The sequence below is a fragment of the Scardinius erythrophthalmus genome, assembly GCF_964197995.2.
Source record: "Scardinius erythrophthalmus genome assembly, chromosome: 4".
NCBI classification, from domain to species: Eukaryota; Metazoa; Chordata; class Actinopteri; order Cypriniformes; family Leuciscidae; genus Scardinius; species Scardinius erythrophthalmus.
Window position 1 is genome coordinate 25,064,952 of NC_138224.1, and position 26,344 is coordinate 25,091,295.

Consider the following 26,344-nt stretch of genomic DNA (forward strand, 5'->3'; position numbering starts at 1 on the left):
AACCTGTATGACGTTCTTTCTTTTGTGAAACATAAAAGAAGATATTTTAAAGAATGTTGGTAACCAAACCATTTTGGTGACCATTGACTTCCATTATATGAAAAAATACATTTCTTAAAATATCTTCTTTTATGTTCCACAGAAGAAAGGAATTCTTACAGGTTTGGAACGACAAAATGATGACAGATTTGTAATTTTTGGGTGTGAACTGTCTCATTAACTGAGATTATTTAAATGCGTTTAATGCTCTTAAATTTAACAGTATAGCCAAAATGTTTGTACAAATAAATGCAAGGCTAGGCAAACATACTGTATATAAAAAAAACATATATACAAATTAATTTGCAGAGGAAATAAACTGACTGGAGCTTCTGCTGTAGACTCTGTGTTCGGTTCTGTACCTGCTGTCCCATGTTCAAGTCTTACCTGCCATTGAGGGCGTCCTCTGTGCCCAGGTGTCGCGGGGCTGAATACACGGGCTGGGTGGGCAGCTGGTCGGCTCGGAGAGCGTTGGGTGCGTTCTGACCGGAGGACAGCGAGTGTGTTCGGTACAGTGTGCTAGGAGGAGCGTTGTGCTTTGGTGGACTCGGGGCGATAACGCCATGAAGATCTGGGGTAGTGGGTGACGCCAGGTTCACCTCATGGAAACCTTCGAGCGGTTCACTGGCCATAGCCACAAATATCTTCATACAATACTCTGTCAAAACATCAGAAGAGGACAGGTAGTTCAATTCCTAGACCACATAATCCAAAGCAAAATCCAATGTCTATAACCAAAACCATCTCATTAGGATTCGCAAAATTGCATATATTTTAAAACTGGCTAGTCTGTGCTAGTAGCCAACTAGCCTTGAAAACATTTTTAAGGTCAAAAGATGCATCTGCATCTGTGAACTAATATGAATGTAAACAAAGGTTAATGAATGCTGTAAAAATATACTTCTCATTGTTAGTTAATGCATTAACACACCGATTTCTGCTAAAGATTACAGCACCATTTAACTGTCTGATGCACTTAATCCAAACACACCTGAAGGACTCGTAAACAAAGTCTGGTTTGACGTGCAGTTACACTGAAAAGAGGGGAACCGAGAACTCATTCCAGACTCATTACGCATTTTAACTAGGGGTGCACGATATATCGACTCAATATCGTTATCGCGATATCATGTTGCTCGATATTATATCGAAAGTCTCGCGATAATTATGCGATATTTTGTTTATGATGCGTCCCGTCCGACATGTACCTCTCGAAAAATACACGTTGCTTGGAGAGGGTTAACTTTTCATGCTACAGATTTCCCACAGTGGTCAGAAAGAACAGGGGAGACACTTTGTTTCTCTCAATATGACTCTAGAGTCGCTACTCACTCCAAAGCTAATCGCCGTCACTCTCTCACTTCTCCCTCACTCTACCACACAGTCCCCCCACACAAACACTTGCCGGCTCGACGCACACACCAGCGCACAAGTATAAACATCAGTGCCGGTTGCATAAAGCACCTTAAGTGTAATTTTCCCTTAAGTTCTCCCTTATGTTTCCCTTAAACCTAAGGGTGTTGCAGAAAAAAAACCTTAAGTGTTACTTAAGGGTTTCTTTAAGTGAAACGTCATAAACACTTAGAAAATCCCTTAAAAAGCGTTAAGTGTTGCATAAAACCCCTTAACGGTCATTTCCCTAAGTATAACTTAAGGTTTGGAAATCGTAACCTTAAAGGGCACCTATTATGCAAAATTCACTTTTACATGGTGTTTGAACATAAATGTGTGTTGGCAGTGTGTGAGCAAAACCACCCTAGAATGATAAAAATCCACCCAGTAGTTTTTTTACTATCTCAATAAATCATAAGCACTGTCTCAGAACACCCTGTTCTAGATTTTCCTCATTGTGACGTAGAAATGAGCTAAGCCCCACCGACGTGATTTGATTGACATCTGGTTTTGGCATAGACCCCGCCCTCGGTGATCTGTTCTGCACACCATCGCCATTGTTTCGACGACAGCCGGTAATGAAGTGTAAAAAAATTTAAAAAAATAAAAAAAATTGTTTGTACTTAACAGTAGTGTGTGTGTGTGTAGTTTCAAAAAATTGCGCAAACGTTATCACAGTTCGTGTGTGTGTGTGTGTGTGTGTGTGTGTGTGTTGCACATCCATAATGGCAAAAGGGACGCGATTAAAACTTTGTACAGAAAGGTATCAAATAACCATTCCGAGACGTTTAGTCCATTCTCATTCGTGTTTATTCTGTGCCGGAGTCTCTTCATCATCTGGGTCCAGCAGCAGGGCGGGGATATGCAGCTCATTTACATTTAAAGTGGTACACACAAAACAGCTCTTTTTAAAACAGGCCCCAAAAATGACATTTTCAAATGGTTATAATAAATTAACTGTGGCGTATTTTGTGCTGAAACTTCACAAATGCATTCTGGGGACACCCAAGACCAATATTACATCTTCTAAAAAGGGGCATAATAGGTGCCCTTTAAGAGTAAGGCGGACAAAAATAAGACGACACTGCTGAATTTATGGAACCAGCTGAAGATCATTATGTGCCAAGAAGAATTTTTAGGGATAGGGAGAACCCTTTGGACCATCTTAGCGATGAAAAATTGTTGCAAGAATACCGATTTGATCGACGCGCAATATTTGACATCGCTAACTAACCTTGACCATGTCACACATCGCAACCACTCTTTACCTGCGGTGTTACAACTGCTTATAGCACTGCGGTTTTTAGACGGTAGTAGGAGATGTTTTCCACGTGCATAAATCGTCTGTCAGAAGAGTGGTTCACCGGGTTGCGGGGGCTCTTTCCCGTCATTTAACCTGTTAACCGTTGCCAGAGCGCGGGCGCACTGAAGCGTTTTTTTTTTATAAATAGTTCAAAGTTACTATCAGATTTAATGTTATACCTTGACAAACTATACATCATTACAAAGATATACGACTCAAGTTTCAGAATTTGACCACTATTGTATTCTGAGAAACTTATAGCGACAGTTATTTCTTAATTTGTGTCAGGAGTTATGAAATGAAAAAATGAGTCGATACCTTTGATATGAATTATGCGCGTCAGCCGCTTTCATTCATAAAAAAACTCCCGTGCCGTCGTCATGACAGCGATACACAAAACAACGTCCTTCCGGGCTTTTAGCTAAAAAATGTGCAGATTTGGAGAAATATTGATATATTCTCATAGGTTTACATCAGATTTCTATAGACAGGGATAATATTTATTGAATTTATACCCAAATGTGTCGATGTAATCATTATGAGCGTTTGTATACTCTGTTAATGTGTTTTCAATTCATACCAATAGCCTGAGGGCGCCCTCGCCGCCCTGTGCACAGTATTAGAACATGAAGAAGTGCCATAATCATGTGACAATCCAGGAAGCCTCGAACACACACACAGCTAACAAGAGATCGCGCTGTAACTATGGCTGAAACATGGAGATACAGTCGTTTTGAAGACAATAAACATGTTTGCTATGATATTTGAGTTACCTGTGTTTTTCAATCCATGCCAGGTATTTCCATAATAATAGATTATATTTATAATGTAATGCTAATCTATATAGACTATCATTGTGCAGAACAGTATACAATAGTATATTTTCTGTCTGATTTTTTTATCTGAAGCCAAATTAGATCACAGAAAATTATTTAAAATACTCGATTTGCTTTATAAAGTAAGTTTATAAGCACAAACATGGTTTTAATCTCATAAATTGTCGTGTATTGATGGTGTGCTAAGCTAACATGCTAGCTAGCCCTAGGTGCACCTGCCACCTAGAAGTTATATTTTTATTATTTTTTGAATGCTTACTGAAATGTTTCTTTATTCAAGAAATGCATTTAAAACAGTTTAGAATGTAAGGGTGAACTTTGAGAAAAGAAATTAGTGACTGAAACCATATGAATAGCCTGTGAATAGCCAGTCGTTAGTAACTATAATGCAGACAAAAGAAATGCATATTTACAGCCATAACCAGGCTGGAGAGGTGTGAATGTGTGCAGGGGGAGACTGAGACTGAATGGGGATCGTTTGCACCACAAAACAATAAAGACAATATACTGGATAGATGGTTAGAAGATGACAATAAATATCAGTAGCATTTTAGCATCAAATCAAAATAAAGTCACATGACATGGTCTTGAAAAACATTTCACTAAATACAGAGTTTTGGACTTATTATCTTAAGATTTTAAACATAAAATGTTTAGACATGTGGCATTAGCTGTAGTGCATTTCTAGATTGCTCCAGTGCCAACTTCAATTTTATTTTCATGAGGATGTTTCATAAAAAATAATTTCTAATAACTTTACAAAACTTTGAAGCTATTTATAACAATTTTTGTCATTATGACAATAATTAATTCTACATTACAATAAACTGCCAGGTGTCAGCTTTCAAATGAGATCATACTTGTGCTTTTAGTACAAAGGGTTCATGAACTGTATCTGTTTCAGTTTGGGTATGTCATTTCTTGGGATTTTTCAAAAGTGGGGTTGCAGCTTAACAGGTTAAACGCAACGGTCAAGTTTCCATCCCGTCATGACCAGGAGGTCATTCAAACCATTTTTTTTCAGAAAGCAGGTTTTCCTCGCATATGTGGTGTTATTGACGGCACACATATCAGAATACAGGCGCCCCAAACACACGAAGACCAGTCGTAAACAGAAAAGGCTACCATTCAATAAATGTACAATTAGTTTTTAATTTTCTTTATCCATTCCGATATCCTAGCCTACTTTATTTGACGAAACTGCGAAATTGCTAGTGTTAGTGTTTTGCGTATCTATGGCAACAACAGACTTTTATAACGTGAATCCAGGATCGCTGTCGTGAAACACTTAAATGTTTCCCTTACCTAAGAGAACCGTTTAAGAGATTATATGCAACACCCTTAAGTTATTCTCTTAGGTAAGGGGAAATCGCCCCTTAAGTATCATACTTACAGGAAAAACTTAAGGTGCTTTATGCAACTGGGAACAGGCCACCTGGACACTATGCGTTTTCTCAGATCAGATAGCTATCTGATTTATCAAAACTATTCCATTTACACCTGGACACATAAATGTGTTTTTGCAAAACGGTTCCTAGACTGTTTTTATTCAAGCTCCATGAGATGACGCCTAGGAACGTTTATTACACCTAGGAACGTTGTTGCTGTTCACGGTCAGGGACTATTTTTTTCCAGCGGAAGGAAGGCATTTAGTGATTTTACTTCAAGAAAGTTGCATTGAAACCTATTTTTTGGCTTTAATATTTGTACTGTGTGGTAACAATTTTATAAAAGCAATAAGCTACTCGAGACTAGTGCTGTATCGTGAATAAGTTACGGCTGAAGGGTTTGCAACGTAACAACTTATTCACAGTACAGCACAGCCTTGAGTACCTTATTGCTTACTTATTGTATTATGTTGAGAAGAGTATTATGAGAGAGAGATCAATTAAAGGTATAGCGGAGGATTTTCCCGAATTTTAGAAAAGAACCGCCCTCTCCACTTTTTGAAAAAATGCACATGCGCAACACTACCTACTCCCGAGAGGTAACGCCTATTAAACGTGTGCACGAGAGAGCATGCACGAGCTAATCATAGCTTACATTAACTTTTACTAGCAGTGATTTTAAATGGATTTCTCCAAATAGCATGCCAAACTTTACCTGTCAAGTAGAAACTTCGCGACTGAGGCATCAGTGGGAAGCCCAACCTGTGTTTTGAGCGTGTGAATCGTGTGCACGAGCACGTACGACGGCCTTACGTAAACATATCACCAGAATGATTGACACTTAGGAGGACCAATAGTCTTGATGATCCACCCGGAAAAAGAAAATCCTCCGCTATACCTTTAAGCGAGTGCATTACCTGCATCTAGCTGAAATTATGATATTTATACAAAATCATTTTGCTTGTCCGCCATGACACTCTTTGTGAGAAATGCTGCAAGCGGAGTGATACAAACAGTGAAACGGTTCCCGTGGTGATACATGTAGAATATCGCATGGCTGGAAAAGGCTCTCAGCCAATCAGAATCGAGAACCAGAACAAACTGTTGTATAAATTAAGAGATAATAAACTGTAAGGACACATTATTTTGATAGTAGGGAAATGTGAACGTACCATTGTGATGAAATGATGTTTAAAGCTTTAGAGTATAAGTCAGCAGGAAGAGCAGAACAAAGTTTTCTCCTCATAAACCACGGCTGATTCCTGATTTAATTTCACCTACAGACACACAAAACAAGAACACAAGCTACAGATGAATGAACGGTCAGTCAATCCCTGAAAAAAAGAAGAATTGTGAGCATTATTTATAAATTACAATAAACATTCACAATTAAAGGGTCAGTTCACCCAAAAAAATTATTTACTCACCCTCACATCGATCCAAACCCATAAGACTTTCGAACATATTTCAAAACTCAAACGACGAGATTATTAATGCAACTAGATTTCTGTCCCTTCATTTAAAGTCCATTCCACCAAAAAGTTCATAAAGACGTTGCAATCGTAATCCATAAGCACTTTAATCAAAGTCTTCTGAAGAGACACGATCGCTTTATATGAATTTAATTTAGGATTTTATTCATTTATATATACACTGATAAACACACATACACAGAGCACATCACATCAAATATAGTAAATGGAAGTAAACATGCTTGCGTAACACAAACACATTTGAAATTCCATTTTTCATATTTGATGTGCTCTGTGTATGTGTGTGTATGTCAATGTTTGTTTATATAAAATAATAAAAGCCTAAATTAAATCAATTCTCATAAAGCGTCTCTTTAGAAGGCTAGGATTAAACCGCTCAAAATAGATCACTTTTACAATGTCTTTATGAATTTTCTGAAGCATCAAAGTTTGGTGCAATCGACTTTCAATGGAGGGATAGAAATCTCTCATATTTCATTAAAATATCATCATGTGTGTTTCGAAGTTGAGTGAAAGTCTTGCTGGTTTGGAATGACATGAGGGTGAGTAAATGATCTACTAAATGACCTATCCTTTTCATAACATAATTCAACTATAAGCAGAAAGGACTCCAGACTGAACACAGAGGTGTGCTCCTAGTTTAATGTTTGATCGTGTCAGAGAATATGATGATGTGGTTGGTTTGTACAAAACAAAGTTTATTTATAAAGTTAAAGTCAAAGTCACATTATAAGCTACACAACCATGACACACATTGACGAATGCTACTGATGTAGTAAAGAAAACACTCTTATATCTGAACTTCTTTTAGATTCTGGACTTTCATCAGCCAACTTCATGAGGTTCATCCTGGGACGATTTTAAACTGTACTTGATGATGAACACTTCATGATGAAAAGATCAGTAAAGCTGGGAAGTTGTGTATGATCATGAGCAGAGGTGTGGACTCGAGTCATGTGACTTGGACTCGAGTCAGACTCGAGTCATGAATTTGATGACTTCAGACTCGACTCGACAAAATGTACAAAGACTTGCAACTCGACTTGGACTTTAACATCAATGACTCGTGACTTCACTTGGACTTGCGCCTTTTGACTCGAGAAGACTTGCTACTTCCCATGAAAACTGGGGGAAAAACGTTCACACGCCGCTCTGTTTATCTGCATCTGTGAAAAAATGTGCACCACCTGTATGCATGCAGAGAGCGCGCGCGCTGCCTGCACGACATCCAATCACTGTAGTCCCGCGTTGTTTTGATTCGACAGCATCTAAGCAGGCACATTGCAAGACAACCAATGAAGCGCAACAAGCACAACGCATGCTACGAATTTGAACGAATGAAGAGGACACGGAGACCGACAGACTTGACAGAGCAGGTTAGTTATGATATAAAAAATCTCTGCTCTCAGATTCTGTCACTTTTATTACGAAATTCAGACAATAAATACCGTTTTGGCGCTTGTAAATGTGACACGACAGATCCCTAGCGGCACGTGAACCGATCATCTCTAGCTGATAGTAAATAACGTTAAACACGAATGAACACTGTTGAAAGATACAGTACAGCTTACCGAAATGTATTTTCCTCATACATAATATCGAGCCATCAATCAAAGGGGTCAATAAAACAGTTGGAGAACAATTATGTCACATAACATTTACCTCAGGAAAGCATTTAATGACCATAATATAGGCACGTTAGTTGGCTAGAAAAAAGAGCTATAGAGAGTATTTTGCTAAATATGTGTACTATTGCATGTTTATTATATTTTTACTTATATCATTAAATAAAGTTGTTATTATAATAAAAAAAATGCATTATATTTAATTTGTGTTATTTTTAACCTTAAATAATACTGCCAGCTGATAGGGCTCTCTGTATGTTTAGGCTACAGCATTAGGTGAGTTGTTTTTTTCTTGAGAAAAATGAATGCCTATCTTGTGTAGCCTACCTAATATTTATCCAAATGAGTCAATATTAAATCAAATCATAATAAGTGAATTGAACTGAAATAATAAAAAAGCGTAGCTTACCATAAATTGAACCATGTAAACATTGTAACATGTTGTCACTAAACCTAATAAAATTCAGTTTAGTTACTAAAATGTTTTGACAATACACTTATTGTGATGCAAAAATTACAATTATTAATAATTGCATCACAGTTGCACCTAGGAGTGTGACGGTTAGTATATAACCGTGAGACCGACGGTTATAGTTGAACACCATCATTAGATCTATATAACCGCCAAAACCGTGTTATTAAAATATTTTTTACAAAAAAAAAATTTATCATAGAGAATGTTTAAATACTAATTAAAAACAATTGTTAACAGTCTGTGTTATTAATGGTCTACGTCGTTTCCAACTGTATTTGATTCTTTGCCAAGTACCCCCTGACCGACCCAATTATTTTAGATAGAAATAAAAGCTATGATATAATGATATGCCATCATTATGCGATTTATTAAACAAATGAAAAACATTTGCAATTATAAACATTAGCAATGAACATTTGCAATCGGGAGACATGGTTTTTACCACTTAATGAAGTTTTGTTTTGTAAATCGTCAGACATGATTTTTACCACTTCATTAAGTTTTGCTTTGTAGAAATCCTTTCTTTAAAGCGAAGTTCGTTTTGTACAAATTGTATCTTAATTTTAATAAATGTTTCATCAACCAATAGGCTCTATGTACGATCGCTTCCGCGTTTTGTCTCAGCCCGCCCAGTTACATCCGGTGCTGCGTCAGAAGCCGTTTTTGCATTAGGTGGAGATAATGGCAAATTACACTCGCTGTTTACAAACACTTCCTGCGGTTAACGTGAATGATGTTAACAATATTGTGAGGCAGTTAACTGTCACACATATGAGTAAGATAGAGAAGTTCTTTAAATTATAAATTTCAAGCTACATCAACAACTTTGAGGGTGAGTATTCTCTCATATTGCAAAAAAATCCGACTAGCGAATCAGTTTCTAAAATCGTTGTCTCCGTTTCTGAGAAAATGAATTTTATTAAAGTGAATTGTCCTATAGAACGCGCTATGCGGAAGTAAAGACGCCGGCTGAGATCCTACCGGAAATACGTTAGCAGCGTTCGTGCATAGAGCCTATTGCATGTATTTAATAATTAAAACCTATTGATGCTAGGCCTGTCGCGATAGTCGATAAGTCGATTAATCGCACGATAAAAAAAATTAGCTCGATAATTTTTCCGGCCGCGATAATTCCATTTGCATGCTTGTTTGTTTTCCTCGTCTCTCTCTCTCTCTACCAAAGAGACTGGATGACCACTCTCGGTTCTTTAGCGTATAGGAGGAGTGAACCCTCTTGTTGTCAGTTGCATGGTCTTTGTGTGGGGAGGCGGCGGCGCGGCGCTTGTCAGTCACATGGTCTTTGTGTGGGAAAGCGCCGGCGGGACTGTTTGCGGCTACTGCCGGGAGAGAGAGAAGATGCTAGTTGTGAGTTGCGACAGCGAGCCCGATCACATGAAAATGCATATCTATACCACGAATGTTATTTCTCGTGCCATTTATACGCCAAAAATAGTTTTTGCGTGCATATGATACGCTCTTTATGGCGTGTAATACGCACGCACTCCTCACCCCTAATCCTAACCAAGTATTTTCAGTGCGTAGCATACACACGCAATAAAGTGCGTCTCCGTCTTCCCGACAGTACACAATCACTTGACAAAGTAACAGGAGGACAAAGTAACAGTGCAAAATTGTGCGATATGGCTTGTTGAGGCTTTTTTTTATTTGTTTACAAAGGTCCTAACTGTCAGTTTTGCCTGTTATGGAATGTATCACCATTTAATAATGTCTAAAGCCTAATGTTTAATATTTTTTGAAGTGCAATTTTGTTTCATTTTATATATTAACAGACATTTATTTTGTTAACAGACACTAAGAGTCCATTGCTTTCATTGTTTTTGGTTGTTTTGTTCATTTTTTTGGATATTTAAAATGTTTTCCGTTTTCAATGTTTAATATTCTTTAGAAATAAAAGTTTATAGATCGTTGAAAAGGTGTACCTGCATTATTATGCCATTATAATTATATTAAATGAAAATGGTCTCAGAACGACAATATTATCGTTTATCGCGATAATTTCTTGGACAATTTATCGTCCAGCAAAATTTGTTATCGTGACAGGCCTAATTGATACTTTGCAGTCACGTGACTACCACGGATACCTGGCGGCCAACAAATGGGTATTTTCAACGCTGAGTCCTGTCTTTCTAGTAGATATCAAGTCTGTTAGCGAGCTAGCTGCATAACTACGGACTAGGATTAACTCCAAGGTAACTAAATTGTGTAAAGCAGACAAGTTTTTTTAAGATAATCGAGCAGTAATAATTCCTCCGTAAATAATCTAGCTCTACTGTTGGGTCATCTCTGGTTCTCATTGAAAATCATAGGTTGTTTTGAGGTTTGCGATATCTATCACACACTTCTGTTATTGTTAGCAAAAGACGACAGCTGTTACTGTGCGTTCACACCGCCACCGGCGAGAGCGTCAAAGTGCCTGGAAATCATTCATTTTCAATTAATTTTGCCGCTCTCGCTGGCGGCGGTGTGAACGTACAGTTAGCCTAGCTTAGACTCATAACACAAACACCTGACTCGCCGAACCAGCTGGTGAATACTGGTGGTGTTGATTGACAAAACTACAGTAACTTAAAGACACGATTAATTACATGATCCAGGGCTTGAATTTCGGCGCGGGATTGCGGGTATTGCGCATAATTTTAATCATTCCCGCAGGTCTGCCATTTATAATGCGGGAAATTCCCGCAAACATTGATTCGCTTTAGCATGTAGGTTGTATTAGTAAATGAATCCACACAGATTATAAAATCAAATCAGTCATTTTAAAACTGTCTGCGAGACGCAATTTCACAAACAGCGTGAGTGATTCAGCGGGGCTGCGTCTTCTCTCTCTTGTCTCTCAAAATGGGTTGCACAAGGCAATCGTTAAGCGCGCTGCAGGCGGCGATAATACACTCTCGCGTTTCGGGAGTCGTGATAGACAGAATTGTCACTTGCATAATCGGGCCAGCATTGCATCATGAGTAACTAAAGTTTACCATTTGCACGTCTTTTTAAGTCTTACCAGTTTAAACATTCACGTAATTTTAAACTCTTCGGTACTTGCGCGCTGTCTGAGAGATGTTTTTTTTCTGGGCACACATACATACAGTAGAGTAAAGCCGCCTCACAAACAGCTCGTGGGTAACAGAAGTTATTTTTCGTAGATTATATCGCTTTGACAGTCAAAAACATGCGAAAATAATGTCAATTTCGGTCTTGGTGAGTATCCTCTAAAACCATTTTGCTCTTTATGGTGTGCAAGTGATAGAGCGCGGCAGCAACGAACCAACTGATCAGCTTGCAGCGTAACAACATTGAATGTTCAGCCGAACAGCTGATCATAGCTGTACAGGGCGCCTTATTATTTTTCATCTCCATAAATATATCTAGTAATAAAGTTAACGCAAGGGCTGGAAATCAATTAATCTTTTGCTGATACTTCCTTGTCATCATGGAGAGCGCAGTTGGTTGCATGGCAACGACAGACGCCACGAGAGTGCAAGCGCTTGTGGAAAGGAGACAGCAGCGCGCGCGCCCGTGCTTTCCACTTGTTTTTTCACATCTCGAGCTACGTTGTTGATTGTTTGAGCATGTGACTGCGCGTTTCTCCTTGTTTTCTATTCGTTATGCGCAGCATATTTCCCGCGCGCACAAACACGGCCACATACAATGAATTGTTTGGTTAGCGTAACGTTAGTTTAAATATGGACCGCTGGCTGAAGCGAAAGACAAGTTCGGATGATGACGATCCAAAGAAAAAAGTGTCCTACAACGAAAGGCCGACAAGCAGCCAAACCGAAGATCCACAAGAAAAGGTGAAGCAGTCAAAGGATAAATTTCAAACGAACTGGCTAAAAATTTACCCTTGGCTAGAAATGAATGATGGGATAATGAGCTGCTCAGTGTGTAAGATGTACAGCAGTCCACAATTTACCAGCCAATGCTACAAAACATCTACATTAATTAGACATGCCAATGGAACTGGCCATACAGCAGCTTTAAAAAGAAAGAAAGAAGCAGAAACATCCAAAAATGCTATGGCTAATGCTATCCAAACTGCACAGCTGCAGGGAGAAGAGGAGCTCAAGGGGTTACTTAAAACTGCTTATTTCCTTGCAGAAAATGAACTGGCAAATTCAAAATTTCATAATTTTGTGAAATTTATGAAGGAGATGGATTGTTCTTCTTTCAAACATCTAAAGACAGACTCAAGCTATGGAAGCTATCTTAATGACAAAGCATTGTCAGAAATGCACCAGGCTATTGCAAGTACACTGGTTGATGACATTAATAAGGCTGTCCTAAAAAGTCCAGTGTTTTCCTTAATTCTGGATGAGTCCACAGACATAAGCAACAGCAAACGGCTGATTACCTATGTTCGGTACATAGAAAACAACAAAATTCAAACAAAATTGTTCAGAAACTCTGAAATTGTGGATGGAAAAGCAGACACAATTGTGGATGATGTGAAACAACTGTTAATAGAGAAGAATTTAGATGGAAGAAAACTTGTAGCAGTTTGTACAGATGGTGCTGCTGTTATGACAGGATGCCGTAATGGAGTTGTTCAAAAACTCAGAGAGGAATACAATTCTGAATTGGTAGGAGTGCACTGTACAGCTCACCGTCTCGCTCTCTCTCTGCAAGTGATGCAGCCAGATCCGTTGAACAGGTGAAAAAGTTTCAGGAAGATTTAAGAGCAATTTTTGTGTTTTTCAGCAACTCTGCTGTCAGAAGCAACAAGCTTCATGAATTGCAAAGACAACTAGATGAGCAACAACTGAAATTTACCCAGCCCCACACAGTGAGATGGCTGTCAATTCACAGTGCAGTATCGGTGGTATGTAGATCCCTGAAAGCCCTAAGAGATGTCCTGGAACACATGGCTGCCTCCAACAGTCAGGACTCGGGAAAAACCAAAGGGTTATTGATTGCTGTTCGGCAGTTCAACTTTGTGGCACTGTGTCACATGATGAAGGATGTGCTTACACATATAGTCCTTCTTTCTAAGCATTTTCAAAGGGAAGACTTGGACTTTTCCACAGTCCAACCAATGACCCAGGGTACCAAAGAAGCACTGAGACAATTAATAGCTCATCCTGGTCCAGCAGAACAAGAATTCTTCAGCTGTCTTGAGGGAAACAAATTTAAAGGAGACAAACTTTTTGAATTCCATACTCAAAAGCCAGCCTTTGATAACTTGAAGAGCAGGTATGTTGGATCCTTGATTGATGAAATCGACAGAAGATTCCCTGCTGACACAATCAGTCTTCTTTCATGGTTCACCATTTTGGAGCCAAAAAAGGCCACCGCTGCCAAACAGTCTTCAGGGAATTTCAGTCTCTATGGTGTTGAGAAATTAAACAATCTGCTGAAACACTTCTCATCCAATGTGAAAATGCAGGAAGCTCATCAGGAGTTCACAAACCTGAAGCAAGTCATGGTCTCCTGTGATTCATATTCTTCATTGTCCTTTCAGCAGTTTGCAGAGACTGTGTTAAGTGAACATAGTCATGTTTTCACTGAAATGGAGAAACTCCTTCAGACAGCCATGGTCATACCAGTTGCGAGTGTGTCGTGTAAACGTGGATTCAGCACACAAAACAGGATCAAAACTAAATTCAGAAATTCACTGAATAATACAAGTCTCACAAATCTAATGATCATTTCAGAGCTTGGACCTTCCCTTGAGCAGTTTGACTTCAACAGAGCCATCATCAAATGGAAAGAGATGAAGATGAGGAGACAGATGAGAAACTTAGAATAAAGTCACATGAAAAAAGTAACAAGAAATGGAAAAAAAGTGACTGAAATAGAACTGAAATGCATGAAAGACTCTGAAACTGAGAGACATAAATACATATAGTTAAACTGAGTTCTTAATATCAATTTACGATATCAATATCAAACGTTTAAAAAAAAAGCAAAGAATTGAACTGAACTGAAACACATGAACGACACTGAAATAGAGAGACATTAATAGGCCTAGTTAAGACAGAGGTCTTAATGTCAATTTGAAGAAGAGCATGGTGTATTTTGTATAAAGTTGTTTTGTTTTGTTAACTGATTTGAGAACTGGAAATGCAAAATTCATGCATACAAATCTTTAGATATTAATAAATGAACATGATTAAATTAGACCGATGCATCAAAAGTTATTCTCCCCCCCCCCCCCCATAATCTTTAGATCCCCCCTATGTGACCCATGTAAGGGGGGAATTCCCCCCCAGTTTAAAAAACGAAATTCAGGCCCTGCATGATCATACACCCATTGTATTCAATCAAATGTTGAAATTACCTTTGATGGTAATATGCACAGACGTGTGTATACTGTGAAGGTTGCTTATCTCATCTGCGGTTAGTGCATCCAATTGCACAACAACTATCTGGCATGTCGTTTACACCTCAAAACACCAACTTTTGTATAGCAAAACTGGCGACCCTTGATTAGTTTACTGGGTTTCATTGCTGGAGAACGACGTTCTTGCCCGCCAGCCAGTACTTGTGACGTCACGTGCAAAGTATCAATAGGAGACAATAAATAACCGTGACATTGAGGCTCCGATGCGCCGCGTTCACTTGCATTGCATTGTGAAGCTGAACTAGAGCGCATCTCATCGTAAATGAATGAAACTCAGCGTAGGCCTCATACATTAGCATTAAATATATTTGCTGCATCCTTTCTAGAACAGACAAGGGCATTCTTGCGGCTTTGAAATCTGGTAAAAAAAAGTTGGTGCGGATGATGAGTTTTGTGATGCGGTTGCGGATGAAATAATACACCATTCGCGTATCTCTATTGATAACAACATTGAACACTACACAAATATTACTTTTATTCAAAGCCCCCCCCCCCCCCCCCGACAGTTATGTTACGAACGAACCGTCACATTTGACTCACGTCATAACCGTCATCACCAAATCTGAAACCGGCACACCCCTAGTTGCACCCATCTCCCGCCCCCCCTTCCTTCCTGTTCAGCAGAAGAAATAAATTCATGTGAATTTTTTAGTGAAAATTAAATTTTCTGTTTTTTTACTGTATTTGATTAATGTCATTGTATAAAAAGAGGTTTAAATAAATACAAATCTTACAGACATACATGATTTGTATGCATTTTATTTCTGTGGTAAGACGACTTAAAATGACTCGAAACTAAAATGGTAGGACTTTGGACTCGACTTGAGACTTGTTGGCTTTGACTTTTGACTCGACTCGGGACTTGCCTCATCTTTGACTCGACTTGACTTGGGACTCGAGGGCAAAGACTTGAGACTTACTTGTGACTTGCATAACAATGACTTTGTCCCACCTCTGATCATGAGAAACATCAATTCAATCCAGTGTGTCAAAAAGTTTGTTGCTAAATATACAACATGAATGAATAAACATTCTGTGGAGAAGGCATACATCTAGGCATTAGTGTGTGTGTGTGTGTGTGTGTGTGTGTGTGTGTGTGTGTGTGTGTGTGTGTGTGTGTGTGTGTGTGTGTGTGTGTGTGTGTGTGTGTGTGTGTGTGTGTTGCTCGTGAACGCTGTAATAAACCGAACAGATATTTGATAGGCTAGAGCTGCTCATCATTAAATATTGAGTCCTGCTGCTGCTGCTGGAAGTGCTCCAGCTTATCTACACTAGCTCTTACTTTCACCAGTGAAAAAAAAAAAATTCACTAGCTATCTGGAGCACGAGTGTTTATAACCTTACGAGGGGATCATTTTTCGCTCCATGTACAAGTATGGCCATGAGTACTTACTGTAGACGTGACAGCAGCAACCGATCATACAAACACAAACATTATGTGACTTTTTACCATTTCGAAATGCTTCACAGCAATCAACTGTGCCAATGTACCGCAAATGTGCCAAACTAGAGCTTTGTTTTTAATATTGTGATTGGTTACAGTGGCATTTTTGTATGGAACATTTGGCTCTGATTGGTTAGAATGGGATGATAAAAGTTCTTTAAACTAAAACAGCCTCACATGCACATTGCATTCATACTACCATACCTGCATGGACTGGCTAATAACCAGACAGTGATCGCTTCTGGGAATGAGGATGCAATGCAAATACTAAATTAATTTGCAGTACAGTGGTGCAATTATGACGTCAGAACCCGGAATATTCGAGTTCCTTCCAGATTTTCAGAGTTTTATAATGGCGGTTTTCGATTTATGAGTAAAATAAAGCCTGTGGTACAACTTAAATAACACGTATAGCGAAAATGCAAATTTTCAGAAGGTTATGTAAATTTTTTTACAAAGCATACGCTTTTAATAAGTAACTAGATAAGACAGCTTGGGGTGTGAGTGCGTGCAAAACATCAAAGTATCATCAAGTTGTTTACCACAGGCTTTATTTTACTCATAAATTACTCATTATAAAACCCCATAGGAAAATCAGGAAGGAACCAGCGCTGAATTAGACTTCTGGGTTCTGACATCATACCTGTACCACTCTATTGCATTTGAACTTTGACCGAAACATGTTTCCTAGTATGGTGCCCTTAAAACATCCAGGAAACACCCTGGGCTGGGACACATTATCATTCTGGGATGACTTTAGATTGATAGGAGCAAAACAAACTATGACCACTTATTTTATTAAAGAGAAAACAAATCGATTCAGAAAATAAAAACCGTGTTCTGATAAGTCTGTTGTGTATTAATCTGAATGTCAATCAATCAGGGAAGCTATAAAGGTGAGTAACCTGGGCTCGTTTGATCCAGTACAGACATCATGTCTAACTGTCACATTTATAATAATAATGACATTATTATGTCATGAAAAAGAAAATATTATTGCTGCTCTTCAATAAAAACAGAATTTCTTTATTTAATTTATGCCAAGAAAAGATCAAAATGAATGCGCTCGTTGTTTAGATTTCTAAGCAAGTGCTTCAGTCCACAGAGGACAAATATACTGTAAATGTGACCTCTTTTCCGTCCACATGAAATACATCATTCTGTCAGTTCTACACAACTATGTGCGCTTTTGACCCAAAACATTACTCAACAACAGTAAACAGAATTGTCAGATCTATGGTGCGTTTTGACAGTGACTAGTTTAGGGTACGTTTACACGACAACGATATGATTAAAACGGAGAAGTTTTTCCTTTGAGTTTTCCGTGTGCAGACGACACTGACAATAGAGCTGGTAAGTCCCGCCCCTTCCGCTAACCCCACTGGACCTCTAGGTTGAAAAATCGTCAATGCAAGTGAATGGGAGAAAATAATTATTTTCTGGTCCCGTTTGAATAGTGCCATGAATGTGAACATATGTTGTCTGTGAATTTTTTATATAATCTTTCATGTGAAGAATGCTACAATTTAGCGGGTAGAAGTTTGATACGGTTAGACTTTGTGTGAGAGCACTTTGTGGACTACAACTCGTCGCTGCTTTCGACGCGTTTGAAACGTCAACACCACCACTAGCACACGGACACTAGCTCACGGATCCCGCTAAACATGGCTGTGTCTTTGGTGCACTTCACCGCCTTCTTTCAGGGAGAGGACAAAATCGCTGAGGTTGGCGAAAACCACGGGTAAGTCAACTTTATGGGGTGACATCACATAGGCGACATGTAGTCTTTCTCGTTATGTCTTTTTTCACAACTGCTAGCCGAAGAATCATACCATATACTGTCAAACTCGTAACATGAAAGATTATATAAAAAATTCACAGACAACATATGTTCACATTCATGGCACAATTCAAACGGGACCAGAAAATAATTATTTTCTCACATTTACTTGCATTGACGATTTTTCAACCTAGAGGTCCACTTGGGGTTTAACGGAAGGGGCGGGACTTACCAGCTCTATAGTCAAAAGATCCCCATTCACACGGATCCGCGAAAAAACGACTAAAAACGCTGTATTCTGCTGTCAGGCCATTAGATGGCGATGAAACACAATAGAATGAACATGTAATACCCATGTGCATTACGTCATCGTCTTCAGAGATTTACGTTTTTATTGTTCAGCCTACACGGAGACCGTTTTCAAAAACTTCCACTTTGAAACCCGTTTTCAAAACTTTGTGTTTTCAGGCAAGCATAAAAAAGTTTTACGTTTTTAGTTGAAAACGGTGTTGTGAAAACAGCCCCTCAGTTAGTCTTCAGTCTTTATCCAGGTTTAGTTAGTCTTTCTCCAACCTTTTATGTAACGGACCGTAAAATGCCAGGACCAGTCATGAAGAAAAAAATTAGATCGTTCTTTTAAGACTAGTCTAAGCAGTTTATGCAACGAGCCACAGGTTATAAATGCAAGCAAACCATCGTGTTACCCGTCATTGTCTGTCGGCATTGTTCGCAAACGTGAAACGTACAAATCATGTAAACAGTGTCTGTTTCACATCCATCTTTCATGATTTGATTTTCATTCTAATCTGTAATGTTAACATTGACAACTGAGGGCCCTTTTTTAACAATCTAAGCACATGGTCTAAAGCGCACAGAGCAAGTGCACTTAGGGCATGCCCGAGTCCACTTTTGCTATTTTAACGACGGAAAAAATGGTTGGCGCATTGTCTAAAAGGGTTGTCCCTATTCTCTTAATGAGTAATGGGTGTGTTTTGGGCGTAAATTGCAAAATACCAATCAGAGTCTCGTCTCCCATTCCCTTTAAAGGAGAACTCCGGTCAATTTTAACATTGAGCTAATTATTTTGTAAATTTGGAGTGCTGTCAGTACAGAGAACAACGACAAAAATCGGTGTTGCCTACACCGTGTTATCCTCTTTTTAAAATTTGCACCCTGTTGACTTCAATGGGGCAAGTTTTAAACCTGCTTTTAGGCTCTTAACATCCTTGATGTGTCATTACAAGTGCACAGCTAATGTGAGTGATTCCTTCAGAGTGATCACGGGTGAATCTGACTGCAGTAGATGTGAAAGATATGAATAAAAATGAAGTTAATTCGGCCAGCGCACATACCTGTATTTACTTCCTGTTTTCGGTTAAAGGGGTCATATAATGGTACATGCACTTTTACAAGTTGATTGTACTGAAATGTGTGTTGGCAGTGCCTGTACACAACCATCATAAAATGATAAAAATCCATCCAGTGGTTTTTTTTTTATCTCCTTATATGTTTGAACCTCTGTGAAATCAAGCCGTTCGACCGTGTGACGTCACACGGTCGGACGCCCCTCCCACGATTGTGATTGACAGCTGCAGCGTTTCAACACACACCCGCCCTCGCTCATGAGCGAGCTGTCAATCAGTCCGCGCGTCATTGTTGATACCCTCACTGGAGCGCTGTCTATGAGCATAATGGTGTCTGCGATTGTTCTTCGGTGTAATAAGGAACACAGCAGTCATTTGAATGTTCCTAAATCTGAGCCATTGAAGAAGCAGTGGCTGAGTTTTGTTTTTGAAGCAATATGCCCAAAGGATTGACGCGGGGATTCCCTCACGGGGATTCCCCACGATCGTCTGTGCTTTCCTGTTTGCGTGAATCATTTCACACCAGACAGCTTTACAAACGAGAAAAAACGGATCGGTACCAACGTGTTCCTGCTGAACCTCAAGAAGATGTGAGTGTAATGTTTTATTAACCTTTATATTAGTATTTATATTAATCTTTGCAAATTTGCAAACCTTGCTGCACGCTTCATGATGAATGCATCTAAGGTTTACACTCCGGGTACATTACGGCATGTTTTCTATGTACGACGTTCTCAATATAATTCATAATCCCACGTTTATAATGAACAACGCGTGGTTATTGTGTTAGAATTGGTGTACGCACAGAACAGAGGGGCGGGGTGAGCAAAACTCATTATCATTTAAATACACATGCACTGAAACGGCGTGCTGAAAACAGAGCTGTTTTTGACCAGGTAAAATTAGTGTTTTCTTACAATACTAATGAGAATTTTTATTTAAAGTATATTACAAACTTTTAATTTAGACCCTAAAGAATCATATTAGCTTGTACAAAAATGCCATTATATGACCCCTTTAAAGTCCATAGTAATCGATTGTCGAGTTCACGCGCGTGATCATAGGTAACTAAACCTATGCATGTGAACTCGACAATCGATTACTATGGACTTCGACTGAAAACAGGATGTAAATACAGGTATGTGTGCTGGCTGAAATAACATCACTTTTATTAATGTCTTTCACATCTACTGCAGTCAGATTCACTGGTGTTCACTCTGAAGGAATCACTCACATGGCTGTGCACTTGTAATGACACATCAAGGATGTTAAGAGGCTAAAAGCAGGTTTAAAACTTGCCCCACTGAAGTCAACAGGGTGCAAATTTTAAAAAGAGCATAACATGGTGTAGGCAACACCGATTTTTGTCGTTGTTCTCTGTATTGACAGCACTCCAAATTTACAAAAAAATGAGCTCAATGTTAAAATTGACCGGAGTTCTCCTTTAATAGCCAGTTACACTCGCGCCATGGCGGATTCGCTATTTACATGCCGGAATTTGCAAGCGGAAAACTGAACGCTTCTCCAGAGAGCAAACGGATCTGCTCGTGCCCGAGGTTAAAGCGTGCAAGCAGAACATCTACGGAACAAGCCGGATTCCACCATATCTTGTACACAATATTAATCTTTTACATTGTTATCTTTTTATTTTTAATATTTGGCATGTTTGTGTGCTGCTATGCGTCCCTGTGTGTGTAATAAGCAGAGTGTACGCGCTGTGTGGACCGGCCTATAGGCGCACATTACTAACGCACCCTTTAAATAACAAAAAATAAATACTGCGCCATTGGCTTTAGACCAGGTTTCAGTTAGTCAATGGCGCAGTCTATTTCAGTTGCCTCAAAATAGTAATGCGCCAACAATGCACCTGAACACACCTCGTTTTCAGACCAGCACGCCCATGGGTACAAATGCATTTGCTATTTCAACGTGGCGCAGGACGTGACAATTATAACTGCGTCGTGCTGAAACTAGCAAAAAACACTTGTGGTGCGCCTGGTATATGATAGCGCCCTGTGTGTGTGAAACATACTCAGTTGTTTTGGTGTGAGATGGCAACATAGGATGCAGAGTACAGACTGAATGTATTGTCACGGGGCGGCAATAGTTCATCTTCTTGAGCAACCGGAGTCATATGAACACAATCACCTACATCCAACTGCACAATAGAGGACAGTATCCCTCCAGGAGACAGACACACAGACAGAGACTAAACTACTGTTGACTGTGTGTCTGACAGTGTGTAGCTCAATACTGTTTATGTAGCTCAATGTTGGTCATTGTGGTTCGTCTTGAGGAGATCCTTCACTAAGAGGTCAGATGGACAATTGTTTCCTTCTAGACAATAAAATGTGGAAAAAAATCCCAAAGAGTTAAGGAGGGACCAGGACAAGAACTGTAATTTCACTGTAGGGCTGCATGATATATGGTTTTAGCATAGATATCGCGATGATAAAAATACTGTTAGACCTACCTGAAAAACCTTAGCACTGATTATTTAATTTGTATCTTTGTTCTGGTGTATTTATTTCTTTGTGCTATTGCTTGTAGTTTGATTATTGGTTCTTTTTCATTAATTACAAATCACTTGAATTTAAAGGCAGGGTAGGTGTTTTTTTCCAGATTTTTTTTTTTTTTTTTGCTATGCTGGTTGAAAGTCTCTTCACATCCTGATAGCAATTACTAAGTTAAGTGGTCTAAATGTATATAAATATTAGGTCCGAATGCTACAATACGATGTCCTACCTGCCTGTCAACGTATGTGTTTTCATACCTCTGCATCACACGTCATCAGCTCATTTCATGGCACTAAAGTCTGATGTCATCAATTTGTGATTGGTTGGTGAGATCAATTTGCATTGATTTACTATTTTAGTGACTCAAAATCACTTGTCATAGAATGTGATCATCGGCCAAAGAGGCACATCCTCACATTTATATAAAAACAAGAATCAACAGAACGGAATGGACACATTACTAAAAGTTGGACTTCTTTTAAAAACAGCATGACACAATGACCTAATACCATCTAAATGTGTGTCTGTAGCAGCAGTGCTTTAAATGTTAATAAGTTAATAATGATAACAAGACTGTGTTTATCATGGTGATTTGTACAGAGGCTCGGGATTTGCACTTAACAAGACTAAACAGACAGTGACCGAGAGAGACATCGACTTGGCGTGTGCAATTTCCTGGTCTGTCCTTCAGGTCAAGCCATATATTCATAAAAAAATCAAATAATAATTCCCCGTGAATGGCGTCAGCGCTGGTCAATTTGATCTCTATGAAGTGAAGCATCAGTTTCAGCGTTGCCCATGCATGCGGCACATTTTGCTGCTCCGAAGGATTTCAAATACTTTGGAAAGAAAATTTTCTAAAGACCTGAGAACAACTGCCAAGACTCTAGTGAATGATTTAGCCAAGTCTGGGATTGATGTCTCAACGAAGACCGTCACTAGAGCCCTGCACAGGAATGGACTGTGAGGTTGCTGACCAAGAAAAACTTGTGTCTGAGGAAGAGACACCTCCAAGCTAGACTGAAGTTTGCCAAGGACAACCTGGAGAAAAATTATGCATAATGGAAATTGGAAACATGTAATTTGGTCAGATGAGACAAAATTAGAGCTTGGTGGCCATAGACATATTGCCTATGTTTGGAGAAAGAAGGACACCCAAAGAACACAGTTCCCACAGTAAAACATGGCAGTGGGAGTACAATGGCATGCTGTGGGGATTTCAATGCGTTTGGAACTGGGAATATCGTCTGGGTCGAAGGAATCATGGCAAAGGAAGACTACGAGAAGATTTTGAAAGACAACCTCAGGCAATCTGCAACAAAACTTGGTTTGGGTTGACGTTTTGTCTTCCAGCATGATAACGACCCAAAGCTAGTGTTGTCAAAAGTACTGACTTTGGTACAATGTGACGATACCAGCATTTCCTTCTAGCATTTTGACTTTTGAACGGATTCTTAAACACCTCTGATTGGCCACTCAACATATCTGTGATTGGCTACAATGATAAAAGCTTTGAAAACATGTCTTCATGGAGAGCTTGCACAGATACACACGGAATGTTTGAAAGCAGACGTCTCTCAGTGGATCCCTTATATATCCACTAATAGACGGATCCGCTGATAGACGCCTGCTTTCAAATGCTCACGCGTGTATCTGTGTAAGTGCCCACATTTATTTGAATTTCATTATTGACTTTGTACCGAAGTCAGTACTTTTGACAACACTACCCAAAGCATACCTCACTTCTGGTGAAGAACTACCTCCAAACGAGCAAAGTGAACGTCCTTGACTGGCCTGCACAAAGCCCAGACTTGAATCCAGTAGAAAATCTGTGGGACACACGGAAGACCAGAGCCTATGCCAGGAGACCAATAAATCTGGAGGAGCTTGAGAGATCTGCCAAGGAGAAATGGGCTGCGAGTCCTCAGGACTGACACAAACGACTAAAGGCAGTTATCAAGCAAAAGGGATACACTATTGACTATTACCCAGACAGCAACATAGTTTCGGCCCAGATCCGGCCCACATGGAATCCACGTGTACCGGATCTGGCCAACTCTATGGTGCTGTCAGGGTCACATAAGAGGGCTAATCATTTTGACTTGTAGACTTTTTTGTTTTTGGTTATAATTTTGTTTCTGTTTGTATTGTAAACACTCCAAGTTTCCTAAAATAACTATTATGTTTAGAAATGCTGTGTTAAAAAACTTTGCTCCGTTAATCAGCATTTGGGAATCATTTGAATAAAAATATAATATTTCATAGTGGGCTAATAATTTTGTCTTCAACTGTACATTAGTTTAGTCTTCTATGTGAGATGACACTAATAACAGTGGTTATAGTAGGTGCACAATGACTCCACTGTCACCAGCACATGGATCAGGTAACGTTATCCGCCTGACCTGAAGCCATTCAACCCCCACATACTGTTTACTACATAGGGCTTATTGTTTTAAGACAGGACGAGGTGAGGGGCTGAACTAATTCCCTCAGGAGCTCCTCAGCAGACACTGCTAATACACTACAGTATAGAAGCAAGTATGCTGCATACACACTGTCATTAAGGTTATATTAAGCTTTCAGAGTGAGATGGACCAGCAGTGCTAGATGCAGAAACAACTCAATATTATTATATGCATGCAACGTTACACACACCTGCTATCTTTAAGTGCGCGTGCATGGAGAGGTCAAGTTATTATATTTATGCTTTCAACAAACCCTGAGGAGTAAAGACATTGTAATTCAAGCACTGCAAGTGTGATCCTCAACACCATGTCATAGATATAAACTCCTTATGAATAATGCATCAAAGCCTCATTAACACAATGACATAATACTTTGGATTTGGCGTTGATGCAATAAATAAAAGCAAGAATGGATGTTAAAAGCGCAAGATGGCTGTCTAATGTAAGTACACTCACATGTCCTGAAGGAATTGTGTGTCTGTCATGTATCCCGCTCCTCCTTCAAGAAAATACACGAATATAATTAATATGAAAACATGAACGCTTGCACGATCACACAGCTCGCGCTTTTCCTCTCATAACGCATGTCTTTCTCGTGATAAACTAGTCCTCGGTTAAAGACAGTAACCAGGGCCAGACAAAGACACAACAGAGCCACCGGCTGCCACCATCCCGCCTCATGATTGTGCTGCTGTTCCGTGTGGAATATACGATTCCTACTATAGCGACGGTCTCTTCATGAATGTTAATTAGGTCGCGCTGACGTTTCTCAAGTACGTTCATTTGAGCTTCAGGCACGTTATCTAATTAATATTTATAAGGTAGTATTAAGCTTCGTTTATTCGTCAGCTGTCCAGCGCCCGCCTACCAACGCCTGCCTTTCAGCCAATCAGAAAGGCCTATTGATCGAGGATGAAGTTACCTAATTAATATTTCACCAGCCAAGCGGTTGCCATAGTACGACTGTTCATCCAACTATCCTGTCAGATGAGGCGGAGGCTCTGACCGGCTCGCGCAAGCGCTGCTAAATCACTTCTATTATAAAACATGTAGCCTTTAAGGTTTTAATACACATAAAACAATAAAAAAGTCACGTATTAATCTCAAGTAATAATAATAAATTCCACTCAGCTGTTTGTTAGGGGTTATAATTTGGACCGCAGCGCCGCGCATCGGACAGTTTGAGTCATAATTTAAAATATAACGGACAACGTCAACGATGATTATAACGTTACTGGATTGAATGGCAAGCCGTTTTAACTTTTATTAATTTCCAGGATATGAATCCTTGATATCAACAATTCAGTTTTCACAAGTTAAAATGATAGTTATTGATATCAGGAAGAATTAGATTTCTACAATGGCAATTTTTAATATCATAAATTACATTTCCACTAGTAACAATGCTAATTCTTGATATCTACAATTCAATTTTCACTAGTTAAAATGATAATTCCTGAAATCTGTAATTGTATTTTCACTAGTGAAAATTGTCACCATAGGCTGCCATTCAAAATCAATTTTTGATATCAAGAATTGATTTCTTACAAGTTGAAATTCTAATTTCACATATCATAAATACAATTCTTACTAGTAAAAGCCTTTATTTTTGATATCAAGAATTCAATTGTCACTTGATGAAATGTCTATTCTTGATATCAACAATTGAATTACTGCTAGTGACAATGTTAATTTCTGATATCATGAATGTGATTGTTACTAGTAAGAAAGCCATTTTAGATATCTGAAATTATATTGATATCAGAAATACATTTTCAGATATCAAAAATTTACATTTTTACTATAGCAATTTAATTGTTGATATCTAGAATATACATTTTTACCACGTAATTCTTGATATCA

At 38.9% G+C, this 26,344-nt stretch overlaps 1 protein-coding gene across 12 annotated transcripts in view; it reads right to left on the reverse strand.

The window, feature by feature from the left end:
* rab3ip (RAB3A interacting protein (rabin3)) overlaps positions 1–25,270 on the reverse strand; it is a 56,645-nt gene extending 31,375 nt beyond the window's left edge. For 7 of the 12 annotated variants that reach the window (XM_081364230.1, XM_081364234.1, XM_081364237.1 and 4 more), the window contains exons 1-3: positions 24,938–25,225; positions 6,131–6,235; positions 427–697 (exon numbers count right to left, since the gene is read on the reverse strand). In XM_081364230.1, the coding sequence (XP_081220356.1) occupies positions 427–689 (263 nt within the window). In that variant the 5' untranslated portion in view covers positions 690–697; positions 6,131–6,235; positions 24,938–25,225. Of the gene's footprint in view, positions 1–426; positions 698–6,130; positions 6,236–23,776; positions 23,846–24,937 lie in introns of all 12 variants that reach the window. The other 5 variants (XM_081364236.1, XM_081364233.1, XM_081364231.1 and 2 more) reach the window with 4 other exon arrangements.
* Positions 25,271–26,344: the final 1,074 nt, after the last annotated feature.